The sequence below is a fragment of the Malaclemys terrapin genome, chromosome 3, assembly GCF_027887155.1.
Source record: "Malaclemys terrapin pileata isolate rMalTer1 chromosome 3, rMalTer1.hap1, whole genome shotgun sequence".
In the NCBI taxonomy this organism is placed as follows: domain Eukaryota; kingdom Metazoa; phylum Chordata; order Testudines; family Emydidae; genus Malaclemys; species Malaclemys terrapin.
Window position 1 is genome coordinate 75938272 of NC_071507.1, and position 22976 is coordinate 75961247.

The 22976-nt window shown below is 38.0% G+C and overlaps 2 protein-coding genes across 3 annotated transcripts in view; one reads left to right on the forward strand and one right to left on the reverse strand.

Moving 5' to 3' along the window:
* The window catches only part of HEATR1 (HEAT repeat containing 1), a 54353-nt gene extending 37967 nt beyond the window's left edge, over positions 1 to 16386 (forward strand). Inside the window, exons 30-45 of the mRNA XM_054021389.1 lie at positions 671 to 901; positions 2690 to 2816; positions 3755 to 3918; positions 5023 to 5069; positions 5951 to 6074; positions 7228 to 7368; positions 7600 to 7892; positions 8570 to 8720; positions 9433 to 9591; positions 10268 to 10402; positions 10711 to 10815; positions 10929 to 11097; positions 11967 to 12121; positions 12982 to 13140; positions 15399 to 15507; positions 16092 to 16386. Of these exons, the coding sequence (XP_053877364.1) occupies positions 671 to 901; positions 2690 to 2816; positions 3755 to 3918; positions 5023 to 5069; positions 5951 to 6074; positions 7228 to 7368; positions 7600 to 7892; positions 8570 to 8720; positions 9433 to 9591; positions 10268 to 10402; positions 10711 to 10815; positions 10929 to 11097; positions 11967 to 12121; positions 12982 to 13140; positions 15399 to 15507; positions 16092 to 16180 (2358 nt within the window). The 3' untranslated portion in view covers positions 16181 to 16386. The remainder of the gene's footprint in view (positions 1 to 670; positions 902 to 2689; positions 2817 to 3754; positions 3919 to 5022; positions 5070 to 5950; positions 6075 to 7227; positions 7369 to 7599; positions 7893 to 8569; positions 8721 to 9432; positions 9592 to 10267; positions 10403 to 10710; positions 10816 to 10928; positions 11098 to 11966; positions 12122 to 12981; positions 13141 to 15398; positions 15508 to 16091) is intronic.
* Positions 16387 to 17965: 1579 nt separating this feature from the next.
* Positions 17966 to 22976, reverse strand: part of LGALS8 (galectin 8) — a 29221-nt gene continuing 24210 nt past the window's right edge. For both annotated transcript variants that reach the window (XM_054021390.1, XM_054021391.1), the window contains 2 exons: positions 20615 to 20780; positions 17966 to 20095 (listed from right to left, as the gene is read on the reverse strand). In XM_054021390.1, coding sequence (XP_053877365.1) covers positions 19946 to 20095; positions 20615 to 20780 — 316 coding nt within the window. In that variant the 3' untranslated portion in view covers positions 17966 to 19945. The remainder of the gene's footprint in view (positions 20096 to 20614; positions 20781 to 22976) is intronic.

The window sequence follows — 22976 nt, forward strand, 5'->3', positions numbered from 1 at the left end:
TGTTTTGAAAAGTAACTTTTAATTATTCAATAATGGAGCCATTACCAAATGTGAAAACAAATCTATGTAAGCATATGCGTGTGTATATATAATTATTACATATAGATAGTGGTCTGTTAGTGAGCTGATATTCTCTAGGTCCTACCAAAATTGTTTTTATTAAAGTGTAAAATTTGAGGAAAGAATTGAAATGCATGCTGAGGGTGAGATTTTCAAAAGTGCTCAGCATTGGTCTCCCTTGAAAATCTCCTTTTGACTTCATGGGAATAAATTTAGACTGTTGCTGAGTAATTTTCAATATCCCAGTCAACTTGAGAGCATTTTAATAAAATGCTTTCCTAAAACTCAAAGAAAATTCAATGACTGAAAATTGTTTTGTATAACATCCAGTCTTTTGTTTGCCCCACTTTGCACTGGTGCAGCACATCTACATTAAGGGGGCTTGTACACAGATATGCCAGTGCAGACTTTTGTAATATCAACAAGCCTTACGTTTTTGCAGGATGAAGCCTTTAGATGTTTATCTTGTGATTGTAATGTTTGGCAGTGGTCTTGCTTTGATTTATGTGCCTCACAAGAACAATTCCCACCTCTTTTTCTGTGCATATAAAATCCTCATTAGATTGTGCCTGTTTAGGATAATTTGTTGAACTCCCTAACCTGTTTATAGGCTGAAGAAGGTGGCTCTCCAGAGGCTGCACAGAGTGTGGAGGAGGTAGTTATTAAAATCATACACGTGTTTGTGGATGCCTTGCCTCATGTGCCTGAGCACAGACGCCTGCCCATCCTGGCTCAGCTGATTGATACGTTGGGAGGGGAACGATTCCTCTGGGTTCTTCTAGTGCTCCTGTTTGAACAGCATGTGACCAAAACAGTGACTGCAGCAACCAATGGAGAAAAGGTCAGAACCCTGGGGGGTGAACTCTTTAACTGTAAAAATGTCCAAACTGAAAAGAACAGTATGTTCTCGATGTAAGTGGTGGTGTAGCCTCATCGGTCCAGGATATTATAGAGACAAGGTGGGTGAGATAATATCTTTTATTGGACCATCTTCTGTTGGTGAGAGAGAGAACCTTTTGAGTTTAGAGTCAACTCGAAAGTTTGTCTATTTCACCAACAGAAGTTGGTCCAATAAAAGACATTACATCACCCACCTTGTGTCTCTAGCATGTATTCCATTCAGTTGTGAGATAAGGCCCTTGACTACCCTACAAAAATTACCATCTGTGTAAGCACTGTTGTTGCCAAAACATGAGGATAATGTTTATTATGTGTATTGTAGTAAAACCAAGGAGCCCCAATCATCGACTGCAACCCATTGTGCTAGGTGCTGTACAGACATAACAAAAAGGCAGTTCCTGCCCCAAATTGCTTACAGTCTAAGTAATTATGGGTTAAAACTTTTTTCTTTGCCTCTGTGTCTTACTAAAATGAGATTCTCTGGTGTGGATTTTATTCTTCCACATAGGCAGGAATAAATCATATTATATCACAGAAATGTATGTGTTTTTGTAGTGTAGCCAGGATCTTCATGGAAATTGTTAAAGGGAGAATAGTTTAGGCTCAAAATTCATGGTTTGTTTATTTTTAATTTTTTAAAGGAGGTGATTACATTTTTTTTTTATAAATGAAGGTTTTTCAATTCCCTAACCACGTTGTGAACCCAAACACAACAACACTTTGCTATTGCAGGGTATCCAGAAAGTAAAATAGATCCGTCTAGTTTCTGTGTCCAGGCTGAGTGAAATACTGAAATTATTCAAACAGCATTAATGGGGAAAAGTTAGATTACAATTTTCAGTTTTAATTATTTCATACCATGTTAATAGTACAGCTATTGTAATATTTCATAACCTATTGGCCAAATTCAGCCCTGCCTAGGTTGAAATGCATGTGGTACTCAGTCTTGGCTCAGTTGGGCCCATATTTTCTGCTTTGTTTGTTTTAAAGACCAAGTTAGGCTTTTGAGGAGTTTTTTTTTTTTCTTTTGCACAAAAATCAGCAAATACAATAAATTGCCTACTGACTACTTTTCTAGTGCATTTAGAGGTTAATTCTGATATTCAGTACATGGTACCTGTCCAAAATCGGAAAAGCTTTAGTCTGTGCTGTAAAAAATCATTGTCATCATCTTATTTTTGCTCTTGTTTAGCTGATATTTCTTGAGGTTCTATTCTCATGTGCCAGTTCTGGCAATCTTTTTGTGGGATGGAAAAATCAAATCTAATAATGTCTTCTTTTAATGTTTTTGGCTCTAGAAATCTAGTAGTTTTCTGTTTGGGCTTAAAAAAGACAGACGACAACAAAAAACATCCTACCAAATTGACTGATGGAGTAGCAAAAGAGATTTGTTTTTTCTACCTCAAATAATTTTTTCAGGTGCACGCTAATTTTAATGGAATATTGTGGAACGTTTCACTGTTGATCAGCTGGATCTGAAATAGTGAAGTTAGTGGTAAGCCATAGTCATTACCACAGTACGGCTTTTCGATAGTCTTTAGTGTGTGGAATGAGCTGTTGGTCTCTGTCCATTCACAGGGGACATGAGTCCACCAACACATCTTGCTGCTGTTATCATATCCAGCAACATTCCCTAGCACCGTACATTCATACACATTCAACAACAAACATTTTTTCTCTTATTTTTAGTTCTTGAAATAAATATTTTCTCTCTTTAATCCCTAAACAGGATGCTGTTTTGGAAACAGACATTGAATTTTGGATTTCTGTTTGTTGTGAGTTTAGTGTTCAACATCAATTCCAGAGCTTGATGAAAATAATCCAGTACTTAACAAAACTGCCAGAGAACAAAGAAGGTAACCACAAAACAGACTTGCTCTGCAGAACCAACAGATGCTTGTGAATCTTAATGTTACTTCTGTTGTTCAAGATTTTGGGCTGCAGGATTACCTTAATTGCATCTCTCTCCCTCTCATTCAGTTAGAACTACAGTTGAGAAGTATATACCTTTTTTGTGCCAAAAAATTAATTTCAGAATACTTTGAATTAGCATTCAGGGCCAAATAGTACTTTTCCTTCATAGAATATAGTAAGATGCCCCAAAGTAGTTTAGTTTAAAATAAAAAGGGACCACCCATAATAATTAGTGTATAGAACTAGCATGTATAATATAGCATGTGCCTGTTTTATAAGGCTGTTCTTTAAAGCAATTTACAACACAGGAAGAATCAGACAAAATCTTAATATTTGTATTAAAAGTTAATGAAATGGAGACATGTTTCCCTCTCCTGTATTTTAGTGTCTTGCTTCTGCCTTAATATAGGGATGATTCTGGGACTTTTGCAAAACGAATAGGGCTAGCACAAAGCTGACTGGAGTTCAGAACAGTTCTCCTGCCCTTCTGCTTGAGCTCTGGGCTTGCCTATTGTATAGAATCACTGTGATGATGAAAAAATTAACACGCTGGGGAGAGAAAATGGATGACTTTCAGATGGCATTTTGTAGGAGAATATATTGAAAAATATAGAAGACTCTTTTGAACCTGATCCTTCCATTCTTGCACAAGCAAAATTCCTGTTTGAAGTCAATCAGGATTTTGCCATTGTGAGGACTGTAGGATTGGACCCTAAATCTCAGTTACCCAAGTTTACCTCAACTACTGAACACTGCAGCACTTATTTGCCCTTTAACTGTTGCAACATTTTATTTCAGTTTTAGTAATTGTCAATCAAAAGCTTTTTTTCTTAGTCATGGCTGAAAAAATAATTTTTTGGAGGGGGGGATGTTTCATCAGATGATCCTGGACCAAAAAAATTAACACGCAAGACGAAAACACAAGATGAAGAAGTGCAGCTTTTTAATGTGGAGTCTCACTCAGGCAAACAACTGCGACATTTTAAATTTTTATCTGTCTCCTTCATGGCACAGCTTTTGGCTTCTCAAAGTTTTGTGAAAAAGGTAATGCAGATTTTTTTTGTCATTTTCTTTTCATTCTGAGCACATCTGTTCTTTTAGCTTTCTGAAGTATATTTGGCCGACTGGCTTTTACACAGTTCTGAAGCCTTTTTGCAATTTGTTGTTAGTAAAAGTTTGGGGGGACTTTTGGGGGGTTTCTCTTTTTCCTTTCCAGTTCTCTTACAAAGAGACTTAGCCTGCGTGATTGAACATTAGGTAAATCCTGGCCACAGTGAAGTCAATGGCAAATAGCCTCAATAATTGATTGCTATCACACTATCTGGATTCACCAGATTCCAGCATTATAACTCCAAGGTACCTTTTGTTTTTTGTTTTCGAATTATATATTATAAGGTAGCTTTTGAGTTATAGTGTTGGAATTTTGTGAATTCATATAGCGTTGGAATCTGGTAAAACACTAAATCAGGGGTGAAAAATTATACTATTAAATCTTAAAGAATCAAAGTTTTGTTTTTTTTTTAAAACATCAGTTTAGGGGAACTGGGTGGCTCAGCAGAGAACTGATGAGATGTGACATTTTTCACCTATAGGTCACTGATTCAAATCCAGCCCTAGTTTGTAGCATTTTTCAATCGATCTGACTACAGTTTGGTGGCTTACGTGAAATGTGTCAGTGGTCTGTCTCTTTCTAGTGGATAAGTGTCCGGTCACAAATCCGCCTTTGCAATTGGTATTAGTAGGCTGGGCACTTTGACTGGTAGTCTCAGCAGAGAGGCCAAGGCCTGAAAGGCCATGGAAACTCAACTCCTCTTTTTAGAGGTGATCCCTCCATCTCCGGTTTGAAACGTATTGATAGAATAGTATGAGGCAAGCTTGCACTGCACATGCCAATCCTGTGCATTCCATGAGGACTTCAGTTACCTGGGGCGGTAATCCAATGTCATTAATCAGCAATAGATGTACTATAAAAATGTTACAACAATCTTTAGTTGAGTTTCTTGGGTTTCATCCTGTCAATTTTTTTTATGGCTAAATTACAGCTGCGGAAAAATTGTACTTGAAGTGTTAACATAGCCTTCATGGAAGCAGCTCCAGTGTGTTACTGTAATACAGTCCTAACAACTGTTTGGTTTTTTTGTTAATCAGATAGTCGAATGTGATGGAGCTGAAGAGCTACAGGAGCTGGAGCAGAGGTACACAAAAAAAAGGGAAAAACCCCTATAAACGTCTTATGTTCGTTACAAGTTAAGGATGTTGCTAAGTGGGATATCTTCATAGTGTTTGAAAAAAGATTTGGGGAGAATAAATACAAAAAGGATTTTCTTTAATGTCTCTCTAGTGAAACACCAAGCAGGTTGTTTTTCAGTTGGTTTAACTATTGTCTGATTTTTGGTTTTGTTTATCCTTGACAAGTGAAGTGCTTTTTTAAAAATTAATTCTGTCTGCTTTGCGTGACTTCATGTATTTACTTTATTGTATTGACTTCACATGTTTACATGAGCATGTAGCTGCCATGATAAGAGGGTCTCTAAAAATTTGAAATTATATCTGAAATTTTTCTAACCAAAGCACTTGTTGCTCCTTCACTCCCAGAAAAAATCCCTTATCGATGAAAGCCCTTTTGTCAGAATGAGAGTATTACAGTCATCACAAATGTAATTTAAAAGAGTTGAATGTAATAGATGTTTCAGTGCAGCAAAATTTAGATTTTTTGAGGGAGGTGTAACTTGCCTGGGAAGACAGTAAGTAAAGAAGGGATGTATGGCACAAGTGAAGTGCTGCACTTCTTACCTGGTTCTAGGCTTTCATACATTTCCCGAGGTTTTGGGCAGAATTATTATTCTTTGGAAATGATGATAAATGGTTGGAGGACTAGATGGACTCCTTTTAATATGTGCGCTCAACTTGAACTATTTCCTAATGGTTTTTTGTATTTTAATATCTAGATTTAATGTAAATAGTTTTCTGTACTGGGTATTTTATTAACCCTCATTATTGTCTGTGAAATTTCCTGCCCTCCAGGAATAAAATCACTTTGTAAATGTTACTCATTAAAAGATGTTTCTCCATCTAGATTATTAGAAGAAGTTCTTCGCTACATAAATGTTGTGGCACACTCAGTGGAAGAAAATGCAGACAAACCAACAGCAAAGTTTTGGAGGGCTCTGCTCAATAAGTCTTACGATATGCTAGATAAAGTGAGTTTTCATTACTCCACTTGCTGGTTTTGCTTTTCCTTCCTTCCTTTTTTTTTTTTTTTTTTTTTAAATCATGATTATAACATTTCTGTTACATTTTATTTTTTGTGGGAGAAGGTGGGTGAGGTAATATCTTTGTTGGACCAACTTCTGTTGGTGAGAGAGACAAGCTTTCAAGCTTACACAGAGCTCTTCTTCAGTTCTGTCTAAGCTTGAAAGCTTGTCTCTCTCGCCAACAGAAGTTGGCCCAATAAAAGATAATACCTCATCCACTTTGTCTTGCAAATATCCTGGGACCATCGGCTACAACAGAACTGCATATAACATTTTATTTTTGGAACATTTGTAGAAGGTTTAATATTACATAATTCATTAGTAATCTTTACCAACCAATTTGGGACCTGATGCATTGTTACTTTAATTTTCTAGTGCCAGCAGTATTATTAGGCAGAGCAAACGAAATGAAGTAAACTCAGTGATGGTCATTTTTCTGTTAAGTGGACTCAGCCATGGTTGGAAACAGCCATCTAAATATTTTCAGCATGAAAATAGCCTTCTGGTGTTTTTTTCTAGTTACAACTTTTAATGTTGACTTTTAGTTAGTTAATATTTCTCCAGAAGAATTTAAATGGAGTGACAAGCCTTACTGTGTTTTTCAAGTCTTATTTTTTTTTTTTAAATCAGAAGTACAGATGCTATGTTGGCTTGGTGCCCTAGCAGCAATAGTGGAGCTGTGGATCAGAGGTCTCCTCAGTTCTCAGGGTGACTGGTGCTGAATTTTCTTCCCTTAGAAACTTAGTTGTCCCACAACTCCTAGCCAATGTGCATGGAGTAATGTCAGAAGGATTATTTTGGTGGTGAGCGATATCTAGCCAACTGCAGCCTGGAGTGGAAGAAAACGGTGTAGGAATCCTCGGGTTAAATGAAGCAGAGCAAGTAGTAGGTAGTTTATTTCCTAATTGGTGGCTAGCAGTTAGGGTGTGAGAGTTAAATATTGTAGCAGGAACTTACTTTCTCCTTTTCCTTTCCCAAACAAAGCACTATCAGGACATGCTTTTCCCTTCTTTGCTCTCAGGAAGTCCACACTTCTTTACTTTTTGGGGGGTTTGGATGGTACAGTACAGGAAAACATTTCTGTTGCTGTTTTTTACAGGTCAATGCCTTATTGCCGACACAGACATTTATCCCTGTCATTAGCGGACTGATGACCAACCAGCTGCCTTCTGTGAGACGTAAAGCAATGGATCTCTTGAACAATAAATTGCAGCAGCGCACACGTTGGCAGAAGGCCCAAGTAAGGGAAAGGGTTAAGCCCGTTCTTTTTGTTTAAACTGTTTGCACCTTTCTGCAAATGCGGTGTCGTGTGTAAGGGCAGGTGTAGAATTTTCAGATGGAAATGTGAATTTCGCATTAGCAGTGTACCTTTTGTGTACCAAAATGTGGTCCACCCACCCACAGTAACTTGCAGGATCTGGACCTAGCTATGTTTTTAATTTCATATTTGTGTGTTCTTTCATTCTCTTAGGTTCGGCAGCTCTTAGAACTAATTCCAGAGCTAATCGCTATTGTACAGCGTAAAATAAATGAAGAGGAAGAGGAGCAAGCCATCAACAGGCAGACTGCTTTGTTCAGCCTCAAATTACTGTGCAAATGTTTTGGCACAGACCATCCAGAGCCTTTTGTGCCTGTTCTGAAAGCCACCATTGACCTGATTTCTTCAGAGAGGAAGGAAGAAAGGAATGTGATGGGAAGTGCTTTGCTGTGTATAGCCGAGGTCACCTATACACTGAAAGCACTAGCAGTACCTCAGCTTCCAAGGTATCATCATTTTCATAAAAGGATTCACTGCCGCAGGAACTACATCAGATGAAGACTGGCCTAAACTCTTGTTAAACTAATTGGCAGTCTGTACGTGCAGAGTGTGCTTTGTAGAAATGGATAAAGGCTTCCCAATGCCCGAGAGTCCTCCTGAGTACTTATAGTGAGAGAACTCTGAAGCAAATGATGCACTAATTGTGTAAGAATTGTAAATCATTTAATAATCACAGAAGTTCTTGCAGAATCTGTCAAATGGCCTATATTACCACTGTAAGCCTGGCTGTATTTAAAACATAGAAACCTTGTTCAGCACAGTTGGAAAATAGCTAGGATACAACTCTGCTTAGTCCTGCCTGTTCATATGGAACTCAGGCATTTAATAAACAGCTTTTTAAGAATGCCTTAGCCTTGATAAGAATGATCAGTTTCATAGTGTAGTGGAGCCTTAAAATAAATCTAATATTCTTCACAGCATTTTGAGAAATAGAATAGAGAAGTGAATCCCAGAAGGCCGGGTTTTCAAAAATAGACTCTGAAATTGTGCATGTAGAAATTTTAGACATGAAAGTTGTGCCTGTAGTTTTATAGGCTGGATTGAGGCCTATTTGGAAATTTGCTCCAAATTTGCAACTGACAATGATTTACCTTTCTGTATGTTTTTACTTGATTATCTGCAGGCTGATGCCAGTGTTGCTGAAGACACTAAAACACAAAAAGGAGCTGGTCTCCAATGAGATTTACTTGCTCAGCGCGGTGACTGCGCTGCTGAAAGTTGTGGCAACACTAGCACACTTCCTTAGTCCCTATCTGTTGGATGCTTTGCTGCAGGTGAGCCATCACTGTTTTAATATGGGTGAGGGGGCAAGAATGAGGAAGCTCAAATTATGGAGGTCATGCAAGATTTTGCAGTGAATTAAAATGAGAATTTTGCCATCTGGGTGGTTGGGGGAAATCTCCTGACTGCTTCTACTCAGCCCCCCCTGAGTTAAATCATCATGGAATGATGCTGCTGGTGTTCTCCTCCTGCAACCTTTCAGAGACTTAGCTTGCTCCTTTAGGAGGTGGGATGTGGATTTTGAGGGTTTTTCTCCTGCACCAGTAAGTTGATCAAATGTATATAATAAAAAAACTCCAGTTTTTATACATAGAATGGATGTGATGACCCTCTGCTTATTCCACTGATGAATCCCCTTTTTCAGATTTAATGTATTGAAGGAGAAGAAGTCTTGTATACAAACTTCATAAATTGTAGTGTTTAAAGTAGTAACACAGCTGAACTGGTCAAGAATCTAATATGAGTCAACTACAATGGTTCTTTGTTTTTAATAATTGTTCTTAACACTAATGTAGTGCTTTTCATTTCCAAAATACTTTGCAAATGCTAATTAAACTGAGCATAAACCTTTTAAAATTAAGTAGGTGATTTATTTGTTGGTTCCTAGAGTACAATACTTTTCTAGAGGAAATTATTGTGAAATCAGCTCTTGAAAGATTCGTTTCACTGGTTTTTTTTTTTTTTTGTTCTTGGATTTTCTGATAGGTCGTTCGCTTGGAAAGGATTGCAGTGGAAATGGGTCCTTCATCCCAGCTTAATCTCCGTTTAACATCACTGAAAACTATGTTAGCTACACAGCTTGGTCCCAGAGTTCTCTTGCCGGCGATTACCAAGTGTTACAATGAACTTGCAACTGCTTGGAAGGTTATGATTTTTTTCATTCATTAGTAAAGTGAATGGAAATATAATTATAGTTTAAATATGCGTTTTTATATTAAACCAAAAAAGTTAGAACAGGGAGGGATCCACCAGGCTAGAGTATTCATGTGCTAGATGGCAAGTATGGGAGACAATTCTGCTCATAAAGGCTTTTATTTATTTGTTAGGGATGTACGTTAGGAATTACAGCTTTCCTCTGGGCCTCGCGACTACCTCATGCTTGGGCATTTAAGATTTGCTGCCAGGATGGGGAGGGAAAGAAAACTCTTTAAAGGGACACAGCCTCTTTAAGTCATAAACTGTAAACCAACATGTCTTCACTTTTATTGGTAGTGCCTTAGATTACCAGAAGTGAAAGAATTTTATAAAATCCAGGTTATTTACACCCTGTCAACTTTTTTATTTCTCTCGGCTTGGGCAATGAAAATCAGTTAAATCAAATTTATTTTGTTTAGTCAGATCCACCTTTTGGGTTCTTAATGTTGCAAATTTGGGGTTTCCAACATTGTGAATGGGAATGTTTGTTTGTTTAAAGACAATGATTGTCACCTATTTAATTTAAAAAAAAAAATGTGGAAGGAGTTCAGTTGATTTGATGATCTGTGGATGTGACTTTTTTAATTATGGGGTAACACAACTGTCTTTGTTTGATCTTTTACAGAACCGCCTGGGTCCCCTTATGGACATTCTTAAAGAACACATTGCAGGTATGGAGAGAGACCAGCTCATTTCCCATCAATCTGAGTTGACAGCATTTTTCATGAAAGCCCTGGACTTCAGAACAGAGCACTCACAGGTGGAGTACTGGCAATTCTTAAAGAGCAAGAATGGACGTGGTTTTCTACTAATGTTAATTTTAGAAGTTCTTTATAAGAATGTGTCAGGTCGTTTCCTGCTAAATGCATTTTCTGTGCCTTTGAGAATTGTGTATTCAGCTATGAGAGACGTGCAGTGAGAGATTGCTCCTTGTGAACAGAAAATTTTAGCTACACAAATGTATCTTGGACCTAAACATAGAGATAAAGTCAGACTTTATTAAAAGATGTTCATCAGGCTGTGAGTCTTACTGTATTGATTTTGAATTATACCTTCCACTTGTTCTAGGATGATCTGGAGGAAATTGGTAGAACAGAGTCTCATATTATTAGCTGTTTAATTAGCATGGTCATGAAGCTTTCGGAGGTTTCTTTCAGACCCCTCTTCTTCAAGGTAGGAATTTGAATATAATCCTTTGGTGTTAGCACATCTGTATTTACAACTGCATTAATGTAGCAAAAACTTACCTCTTCCCCTCTCTCTCTCTCTCTCTCTCTCTCTTTCAGTTATATGATTGGTCCAAATCAGAGGGCACCTCAAAGGACAGACTGTTGACATTCTACCGGTTAGCCGATTGCATTGCAGACAAGCTCAAGGGTCTTTTCACGCTGTTTGCTGGTAGTTTAGTGAAGCCTTTTGCTGACACCCTGAATCAGATTAACAGCTCCAAAACTGGTAGGTCTCCAATTACTATAGTTATCAAAGAAGGAACAGTTGAAATATTATATCACTGTAAGCTTGCTGTCTCTGCATGCCTCCCACCAGTGTTCTTCTCCTCCCCCCCACCACCCCCCCCCACACACACACTTTTTCTTCCTGCTTTCTCTTGCATCTTACAGCAAGGTGGCTTACTCATTGGGGGAATGCAAAAGGATGTCTTTAGTTGGGGGGTGTGGGCCAGAAGTCCAAAGAGAGGAATATTCTTCAACTAGGGGTAGTCATTCCACTCATTAAATTTCTCTTGGAGTCAGCCAAAGTTGCAGTTGTGGGATGTGTGAAGCCTATTTCAAGTCCCTGCTCTCTTACTTTTCACTCATTGCCTCCCCTGACATGGTCATATACAACACACCAGCCAGGCTTGGGCTCCTCAACTTACTTGATGAAATATCTACTGCTGTTTTGTTTCATTTTCCCTTCCCCACTTCAAAACTCAGGCAACCAGCAAACACATTGGTAACTGGACTTTTCCATACTTAGGCAGCATGTACATCAGTAGCACTGATTGTCAGGTTCTTCAGTTAATCCCTAGCACCTTTCCCACAAGCTGTGTGCTCCCCAGCTGTATGCCACATCCAGCAGCATTAGTCTAAACAACAATATTCTGAACTGCAAAGAGCAAAAAGGCCATATTGCACCTTGCATTTCATAGGGATATGTGGACTAGATTTAATCACATGATATCCAGGCCATAGGCCATTTACTACTTATTTCTTAGAGAGGGATGGTAACATTGGCTGCTAAGTAATCTCTCCTTTCATTATAGCCAGTTGTGGAGCAAGTGGCTTCTTCATGGGTTTTCCTCACCTTCTTTTCCCCATATGCAGATGAAGCTTTCTTTGACTCTGAGAACAGCACTGAAAAGAGCTGCTTATTGCTGCAGTTCATCCTTGACTGTATGCACAAAATCTTCCTCTTTGATACCCAGCGTTTTCTAAGCAAAGAGAGAGCAGAAACCTTGATGGCGCCCCTAGTTGACCAGGTACCGACACGTACATTGAAAAGAGATTATCCAAGTATTGTATTCCCATTTCATTTAAAAGGTTTATTGCTGACTGTTAAATGTTCAGATTGTATTCCTTGTAATTGGTCATGGATTTGACCTTCTTTGGATTAATTTCTCCCTGTTCCCATTTTATTTTCATTATCATTTTTTTTATTTTAGTATTTGTCTTCAAAGCACTTCAACACATTACCTAAATAACCCCTGCACTTCAGTTTTCTCATCTACAAAATAGAGAAATTAATACTTGCCTACCTCACTGGAGTATTGGAAGCATTAAGTGACTTGCCTAAAGCTGAGGAGTTTCCAGCTCCTTCTCCTTTGCTCAGACGTTTTAATCTGCCCCTGTCACACTATTAGATATTCTGTGGTGTCATCCAACACCACATCCAAGTTGGATGGGTCACTGCTGCATGAAAAAGCGTTTTCTGTCTTCTCCTCCAACTCCCGCAGGCCACGTGTACTCCCTTTGCAGGTTCTCAGACAGCATTTATCAGCCAAAGATATGATGCCCCAAAGAATTAAACCTGAATTTTTCATGTGCCAGTAAACAATGGTACCATTAAATCCTAAACCCAGAAGAGGGAGTTCATAGTTGAAAGATTTTAGGGGAATCAACATTTTTAAATGTAACTTTTTAGATTTTTCATCTTACTGGTGTTTATCTTCCTTAATACTTTGGCCTTTGGAATCTCAGTCCATTAGGCTTTGAACTCGTGTGTTGAGAAAATGTTAACCTGATGTTGGGGGCTGAGGGGGCAGCAGGGTGTTTTTAAGCCTCAGTTAAACAGTTGGGCCTTTCTGTTTTGACTTGCTTTGTGATCATTTTACTCCTGCAGCTAGAAAACATGCTTGGAGGAGAAGAGAACTTCCAGGAAAGAGTGACCATGCACCTGATTCCATGTATAGCTCAGTTTTCCATTGCAATGGCAGATGATTCTCTATGGAAACCACTAAACTACCAGATTCTGCTGAAGACAAGGCACACATCACCTAAGGTATGAAGCTGGATGATCTCTTAGTTGAATATGTGTTTGTTAAATTGCTCTGCATATAAAGCAGATTGCAGGTTGGTTGGGTCAGTGCTTGACATGAAATTTGCTCTTTATGGTAACGCACTGGTATTATTAATACAGAAGGTCCTTTATTACAGTGTGAATGGAATAGCTTCAGAGTGGATGCCAGAAGATAATTATGGGTAATTGTTCATCAGCCTCCAAGAACTGACCTATGTTTTAGCAGGGTTTCACTGTGTCTTTTGTTCATGTTCTACATCTATAGTATATCTAAGTGTGACAGAATTCAATGTTTATATTTGATCATTTTAAGATAACCATGTTCATTTTTAAGCTTTTTTTCAATTTTGATCTATTTTAATTTTCACAGTTGGGTGGGGGGAGTCAAGCAATTTATGTAATGACAGTAGATGTTGAGATTCAAAATTAAATCCTTATAACCATTAAAACACAAATGGTCAGCGTCACATGTCAAAATATACAAACCAAACTCTTAAGTTCTCAAGCAGCATTTTTCTTTCTTAGCCTATCTGTACATTTTGATTATCAAAGGAAATATTTTTTCATGGGTTTGTGTGTGTATGGTGACATCTACTTTTATGGATAAAAATCTAATCCTCCCATGCTGAGGTATATTAGGTCCTTAGTATGGTTGATGAGGAATGATGGGTTATGATGCCTTCTGTAAATTAATAACACCCAGCTCTATTTCTGCTAGACTTGCTGATGCAGCAGAACAGTTTTGTGAGTGGGATGGTGATGAGGGCAAACTGGCTAAGGCCTGGTCTACACTAACCCCCCAATTCGAACTAAGGTACGCAACTTCAGCTACGTGAATAATGTAGCTGAAGTCGACATACCTTAGTTCGAACTTACCGCGGTCCAGACGCGGCAGGCAGGCTCCCCCGTCGACTCCGCGTATTCCTCGCGCCGAGCAGGATTACCGGAGTCGACGGGGAGCACTTCTGGATTCGATTCATCGCGTCCAGAAGTTCGATTGCCTGCTGCCGAACCAGCGCATAAGTATAGACAAGCCCTAAGACTCAGCTAATTTCGATAGGTTGTGGGGAGCAACTGGAAGAATTAGTAAGCGTTAATCACAACTTCAAAAGCAACCATAGCCTGTCTTTTTGAGGCTGGTGTGTAATCTATGGGTCTTATTGGACCCAGACTAGTTAGGAGCCCAGCTTTCAGCTCTTGGTACAAAGAGACCTTTTATTTTGTGTATGAACCTTGATATACTTATTTGTCCTTTTTGTTATGAAGAGACTAGACTTCAATAATGCATTCCATTTGGGACTATACCTTGAGACCAGCTGGAGCCTAGAACTGACATGGAATCCAGCAGTCATTTTATTAAGAGGGCTAGTATTTCAAGAGCACAAACACCAGGGCTCCATAAGCTTTGCTGGATGGTTATAAGCTCCCTGGTGGGATTCAAGCTGTTCGTCTTGACGTTTAGGGTATGTCTACACAGACCGTGGAAGTGAGCCTCCCACCTTGCGAGGACACTCAGGCCAGTGGGGCTCACATTAGTGCTCTAAAAACAGCTCTATAGACAGTACTTAAGGTGCAGCTTGGGACTACACTTGGAAGTCCTAAATGGTTTGGGATCTTCCTCTTAAGACTTGTCTCACTCCTCTGATGATACTGTCACAGTTGCAGTCAGCAAAAGTGCTGGAGCTCCACTGATGTAATGTAGAGGGAGGTGGTGGCAATGTTCTACATGGGGGTCCTTTCACGCTGCAGTTCGGTTGGCCAGAGTTATTAACCATCTGAGTGTGCTTCAGGGCCCATTGGAGGTGGACATTTGTTGAAGACTTTAAAAAGGGAGTACAGTCTATCAGCTAACTTTGAAAATGTTCACGTTCTAACAAACCCAACCCTCCTTACTTTGTCTAATCCCTTCAGCCAGGCTTAATTCTTGACTAATTTTCTGTCCTTTTCCCCTGCAAGATATGATGGCTCTAAATTTTTTATGTATATGGGAGACTGAACTACATTAGCCTCTCCTATAGAGATGCAGGCTCTCCAGCTCTAAGTAGTTTAGCAAACTTTAGTTCCCAGAATTCACTTTATTACCCCTCTCCCCAATAAAGGCCCTGGGAGGAGAAGGGAAAGAGAACTAAATTGATCTAAGACATGGACTATTAAAAGCTATGTTTCAGAGAATATGCTGTATTGCTTGTTTCCCTCTAATAGTGTCTTTTTTCTTTTTTTTTTTTTTTTTTTAATTGTAGGTCCGATTTGCTGCTTTGCTTACTTTGCTGGAACTTGCAGGGAAACTAAAGGAGAACTACATGGTGCTGTTGCCAGAATCCATCCCTTTCTTAGCTGAGTTAATGGAAGGTAATGTCCTACAATGCTTCAGTTGATAACCAGGATATCTGGGTTGTCCATTTTTGAAATACTAGTATAATACAAAACAAACTTAGACAGTGATCGATCACTGATAAATACTAAAAATCCACTGTCCTGAGTGTTACTTTTTTTTTTTTTTTTTTTTTTAAGAATAAAGTTGACTATTACATTACTTTTAATTTCAGTTAACAAGCAGATGCATTGTTTAGGAGCCATAGACTAACTGATGGGAATTCACCTCTGTGCACTGGGCCTGTGCACCACTTAAGTCCCAAACAATCCAAACTGGGGCACTGCTTTTAGGACAGGTTTTTATGATGTTACATTTACCGCACTCTTATGAGTGGAAAAACCACTTTATTTCAAAAATATTTTTATTGCATTACTATTTGAGCATTACTGCAGCTGAAAAGGTAAGTGCTTCCCAAACACCCTGCTTTTAAAGGAGCATACAGTGTGAAAAGACACACTCGTGAAAGGGGGTGTGGGGAGATCTTACAACCTAAGAAAAGTGGTGAGGGTGGAGATAGGCATAGAGGTTAGTTACATCTTTGTTAATGTTTGCTTTTTAGATGAATGTGAAGAAGTAGAACACCAGTGCCAGAAGACTATTCAGCAACTGGAAGTTATTTTAGGAGAACCACTCCACAGCTACTTCTAAGAAGCACCATTATCTCTTCCTTGTAAAGTCTAAATCATGAAATGTGAATGTCTCTCTCACATAAGAGCTAATAATATTGTCATAAAGTTACTATGTCACTCCAATTAAGAGTAACACCTTTTTTTGTAGTAGAATGCTAAGATCTTGCCTATACAGTGTTCAGGATTATGACAATTTCCACAGCTATTAATAAATTGAAAATATTATAGGATGGCTTTTTGACTTCTGTATACCGTGAATTGTAGAAACAGTTCTATGAATTAAGGTCAGGAAAGACAATGGGGAATTTTCATAAACTAAAATGTGCTGCAAGATTGTAGAAGGGGCCGGCTTCTTTTTTTTGTTCTGAACGTAGTTTCTATCCTGTTAAGTTTGCTGCAGCTTTTTAGTCATTCACGGTGACAGTAAGCATTTTCTAGTAGCAGAGTCCCTGACTACAGAAGCTACGGTTTTGTGAGATGTTTTCTTCACGGTAGCTAGTTCAGTAGTTAAATGAGAGATTTTAATGCTCTGTGGGATTCAAGTCTCAATTATACCAGTCTATAACTTCAAACAGTAGTTGTTAACAGCTACAGAAAACTAATTTTGCTTTAAAAAGTGATTATAGTAATCACCATTATGCCATAAGTCTGATACATCACAGGGATGTGCACATGTTGCTAGTTATGTGAATTTATTAGGTTCTTACAACTATGTGTACCCCTGTGTGAAAATCAGGCATTCCGTCTACATGTGCTAGTTTAACTACTTTCAGAATCTTCTATGAAGGATGAAGGGGCAGATGTTACCTGTTCTGTTGCTGTCTGTTCTTTTTAATTGTGGAAGAAAATAAGTGAAGAAGCCAGCCATACTCATTTAAGGCTGTTGACCATACTTGAGATGGATGACTATACAAGATCCCAACTTTAAAGGAGTTTAGAAATTAAGAACTTTGTTCCCATTGCAGGATTTACACTACAGAGTGGAAGTCAAACTTACACAGGGACTTTAGGAGAAAAGTGAAGTTAACTGAAAATAACCTTTACATAGTGCTCTTTAGATAGCCAAGCAATGCCAGTGCTGTAAAAAACAACTTTTCTTAGGCTGAGCTTAAATGTTTAGTGAGGAGGCTGTTTACAGAAGTATGTTTTAGCTGGAATGTACTTTTCATTTAAAAGACTAACAGTGAAAAGTAAATCTAAATTACATACCAGTGTAACACTGTCTAGTATGGGCACTTTTCAATGGGCCTGGTTGTAGCAGTGATCATAGTTAAAGTACACTAAGCAGCAGAAAACAAAGGGTAGGTTATCTATTCTTAGATCATTCCCTTTAGTGCTTAGAAACCACTCCACTAATAAAATCTGAAATATCTCATTTCTCTCCCCTACAGTGTATTTCATAAAATTACCTGGAATTTTGGCTGTTGTGATTGATATTTTTTAGTAAGGTACTATTACTAAAAGCTAACTTTACTACTTCCTGGTGCTTCTAACCCTAAGCCTGTAGAAAAACTTAATCACGAAATATCAGCGCACACCTTTTAAATAACAAAACTGTTTTTGCACACCTTTTCTTCCTCATCATCCCCACTTCCAAATGACATACTGGGACAGTAAATAGATAAATTAATAATGGTCTAAGCATAGTCAAAGACATACCCTAAATTAATACATTTAACTAATAAGAGTTTCATATGCTGCTTGAAGCGTATGCATAATATGGCAAGTGATTGGGTTAGTTATCAAAAGATAACCTAGAACTCATATACACTTTAAAGACAAACATTAAATACTTAGTCATAGCTCACAAAAATTGAGATTTAATTTTTGGAAAGTCATCTTTGCTTTATACAATTTCACAGCAGCCAGCTCATTAATTCCTAAGCCATCTATCATACATTTAAACTGCAATAACTGACTTTCTTTAAGATTTGTATTTCACATTTTATTCCCCGCACCAAGTTGCCCCATCTGAAAACCATTAGCAAATAACTAGATAGGACATGAAGTTATAGAAATACTGGATCAGAACATTTCCATTTTTAACCTCATGGCCTACATATATTCTAGGGAAATGGTATCACAGACAATACTGACTTTTCCTTGTAAACTGTTATAAATGCATCATATAAAACAGGGGTTGGCAACGTTTGGCACGCAGCTCGCCAGGGTAAGCACCCTAGCAAGCCAGGCCAGTTTATTTACCTGATGACGCAGCAGGTTCGGCCAATCGTGGCCCCCACTGACCCCAGTTCGCCGTCCTGGGCCAATGGGGGCAGCATGAAGCCGCAGCCAGCACATCCCTCGCCCACGCCACTTCCCGCTGCCCCCATTGGCCCAGGACGGCGAACCGCGGTGAGTGGGGGCCGTGATCGGCCGAACCTGCCGCGTCAGTAGGTAAATAAACTGGCCTGGCCCGCTAGGGTGCTTACCCTGGCGAGCCGTGTGCCAAACGTTGCCGACCCCGATATAAAGACTTCCTCAGGGACATGTTAATGATGTTGGCATCAGGGGGTCCATGTATATGCTAATCAGTATTTTTTACAAAATGTTTGTTTCAGATAGCATATTATAGTGCAACTTAGTCAATGGGGTAGTAGGTGAACACTCTTGACTATCAACATGTTGAATATGTTCTCTGAGCTCAGATTTAATGCATAGCATCCATGGGTCTACACCCTTTAAATAACACAGATATAACTACTTCTATTCCTGAGCAACCTGAATCAAAAAGGAAGATAGCTCTTTTTTAGAATCTCTTCTATAATACTGCAGCTCTAAAAATTGACAAGATAAGAGCAAAATCAACCAAATAGAGGACAGTGTTATTTCACTTTGATCTCAGCTAAAATTACAGAATTCCACCATAATGGCCAGGGGTTTGTCTATGGGCTTGACTTATGCCACTTAGGAGCAGGAGCTGATGTGACTATGAAAGTCAAGGAAGTGGCTTATAGCATCTGTGCTGCAGTGCAATAGATAAAAAAATAAAATTACTAGGCCCCCAGGGACGGTGTTGTGGTTTTAGTTTTGTTTTCAAAAAATTACAGCTGACATGCAGAGAGGTAACTTGAGTTGGATGTTTTAGGTTTGGGGCTGAAATACCTTTTCAAGATATAGAGCTAACACTAACATTCACTAATTTAATATAGCAGGGTTCTGATTCATCATAGCATTATTCCAGGTTTACCCTGGTTAATATAGCTAATTTCAAGTTATATTAACAAAAACCAGAGTAAAGCAATGAGACTGCAGATGTGCTCTCCCTAAAATTAGAGTACATTCTTTCCTTATGTAATTCCCATTTAACTTTGCTTATAAACAATAAGGGTTAAAATATACTTAGAACTTGATTAGATCCCTTAAGAGGTTGACAGTCCATTTTCAGATACACAGATCATATTTCAGTCCTGCTCTTAACAGACAATATTGAATTTGGTTATTAGCATTCCATAGTACAGCATTCTGTTCTAATTTACAAAATATTTTGCAGTTATTCTAATACTATAAAGCAAATATTTATATTGCTAGGTACAGTAATTTAATTCTTCATATAACAGGAGATCTATGCCTACTGAAGCAGATAATGTGACTTTAGTTTGCCAAGATACTGAAAACTGGGGAAGATCTAATCTAATAAGATTTTGACTGCTGGGGCTCAACTTTGTGATAAGCACCAATACAGAAACTTGGATAAATGGGACAAGGATCTGGGTTATTCAATACCAGTTTGTACTTGAGTAGAAGGCAACAGAAGGTTAACATAGGGTGGAAGAATATGATGCTACGAGCTCCTCACATCCAGTAACTGAATGTCTCCAGTAACCTCCAATATGTTGATCTTTTCAAGCTGTTTAAATCGATGCTTGTACTCCAGGATGTGCACACCATTTACAGCAACCTTGTACTGATGAACATCACAGAAAATTAACAACTGAAAGCAAAAACAGGAACACAACAGGTTTTCAGTTTAAGTTTTAATTTGATTAACATGAAGACTCTGGTGGTCTAATTCAGAATCAGACAAACCTAGCTAACCTAGCTTCTGCTTTTAAGTGTAGGATCTTACTAAAAAAAATTTTTTTTTTTTTTACACTTTATTAACACTGCAAGGGAAAGAACCCATCTTGGACATACAGAGTTTACTGAAAATATCACTTGCAACAGTTAAAGGCTAATTCAGGCACTTTCACTTGTTCAAAGTAGAAAAGAGAAGGGGATTGAATAGAAGTGGTTTTTTTCACAGCAATAACATACTTTGAATCAAGTTTAACTTTAATAGCTGCTTTTTTAGATTCAGTCCCAAACAGTTACTCTCACATTTAAGAAAGTTAGAGTCAGGGACAATAACGCACGCTAACTACATGAGATAAAAAGGCTATCATTTAACGATTTCCATTCATTAATACACAGGCATTGTTTGTTTTTTTCATCCTAATTCATGCAACCTTACCTCAAAGTACATTCCTGGGCTGAAAGGGAAATTAGTGACATCTTTTTCTTCTTCTCCCCAGCTATCAGAAAGACAGGAATTTCTCACGAAAACTTTCGTTTTCATTCGGGGATTCAGATGCAGTGCAATATCCTTTGAGTCACTTGATTTTAGATTAACAGCAAAGCTGAAAAACATTTTAAGATTACCCATAGCAAGAGACAGCACATACATCCCAGACAGAGTGCAGACTTGGAAACCCCCTGTGCCATTTTACCATTATCTATATATCTAGGTGAAAGGTCCCAGACATGTGCGCATGTGTGTTGACTTTGCTATCTGGATGAAAGGTCCCAGGTGTGTGTGTACTTTGCTATTTAGGTGAAAGGTCCCAGACATAGATATGCTAACTTTGCCTTAGCTCAACATACAGGATATGGCCTGTAGGTCCCTTGCATTACAGCCGATCTTACTTCAATATAAATTAATTTATAAACCAAATACTTAAACTGTAAGAAAAGATACATATATGCAAGCAAGCAGGTTAATCCTATAGGCTACACGCCCCCCTTTGACGGGGCGGTTTGCAATGAACCCCGTTACATAGGTATGGATGTAGGTGGTTAAGTATTTGTGGGGACAGTTTTAACGCCATTGTTATAAAGATGGTATTTTGGACTTTGGCACGTTTTTGGAGTGGGCACCATGTACACTTATTTCTTATTTTTAACATTTGGTGGCCGTTGAGGTTTTTGCTTGGGACTGTTGGATTTATACTGCAGGCATTTTAAAATAAGGAAATTACTTCCAATTGCAATTTTTTGGATAATAACCCTATTTTTTAATTTAAAATTTGTCCTGGGAATTGTTGCAGTCTTATTACCCTTATTTATTAACTGGGTAATAGCTTGTTTGGCTTTGTTTATATTGTTAGTCATTTGTATGAGGTGGGTTTTTTTACGGGCCAATAATGACTTTAACTGTAACCCTAGTGGGGGAATGTAGACAAGAAAGGTGGATGTACTTTGGATAGTTAAATTTTGATAGGCTGGTTTGGACTGGATAATGGTGATGTTTTTAAAAGTGAGAATAGGGGAAACAGCTTGATTTTTTTTTTTTTTTTTTTATTAAAGTGGGTTGCTTTGGAGTAAAACAAAATTTGGTTTTGTGACAGGACACTTTAAGGGAACATATTGGTACCTCTTTTAATTGGTAACCAAGCAAAATTGGTTATTTTTAGCATAGGTTACCTTTTTTATTGGAGTTTTTTACTTGGTTAGCCTTATTAGGCATGATGATGATGAATTTTGTAAAAATTTTTTTTTTTTTTTTTTTTTTTTTTTTGGGCAGGTTACACAGAACAGTGTTTGTTTTAAACACCTTACACCAGGGGTTGGCAACCTTTCAGAAGGGTGTGCGAGTCTTCATTTACTCACTCCAATTTAACGTTCCGTGTGCCAGTCATACATTTTAACGTTTTTAGAAAATCTTTCTATAAGTCTATAATATATAACTAAACTATTGTTGTATGTAAAGTAAATAAGGTTTTTAAAATGTTTAAGAAGCTTCATTTAAAATTAAAATAAATTAAAATGCAGAGCCCCCCGGACTGGTGGCCAGGACCCGAGAAGTGAGTGCCACTGAAAATCAGCTCGCGTGCCGCTTTTGGCACCTGTGCTATAGGTTGCCTACCCCTGCCTTACACCTACAAATATACTGAGACCCTTTTTTAGAGCAACAGGCTATTTGTGGTACTTTTTAGGTTTCAGTTGGAGTGTGATAGACCACCAAGGAAGGTGCATTTACACATTCCCTATAGATGTCGCCTTTGAGGTGACCTATAGAATGGATAGCTACCAATTGCCTGTACACATTTTTGTTTGGGTTAAGTACTGGTAATGAGACATACTAGGAGTGTGCCATTATACAATTTTTAGAAAGAACAACCATTTTGGTTGGGGTGAGGTGTTATAGATTTTATTTTATTTTTAATAGCACACACTGATAAATGCTGGCATGAATTTAAACATGGATATATTTTTGTTAAGCCTTTGAAAACATTTGTGACGGTACCAACTTAACAGTTGCTTATTTTTAAATAAGTTAAGAACCTTTGTTAATTTTAAGGATTGTAATATATTAATGATTGCATTTACAGTGTATTTTTTACATCAGCATATAATTTTCTTGTTTAAAGGGATTAGCTGATTAATTTTACGTTGGGTTTTATTAAATAGTTGGGTTATGTTATGCATATTATAAACAGTACATTGCTTTTTTTTAGACAGTTTTTTATTTTTTGTAACATTGGATTGACCACTTGGTTGGCTTTTTTTTTTGGTAACACAATTTATATGTTTGCAAATTTTTTTTTAATATTCAC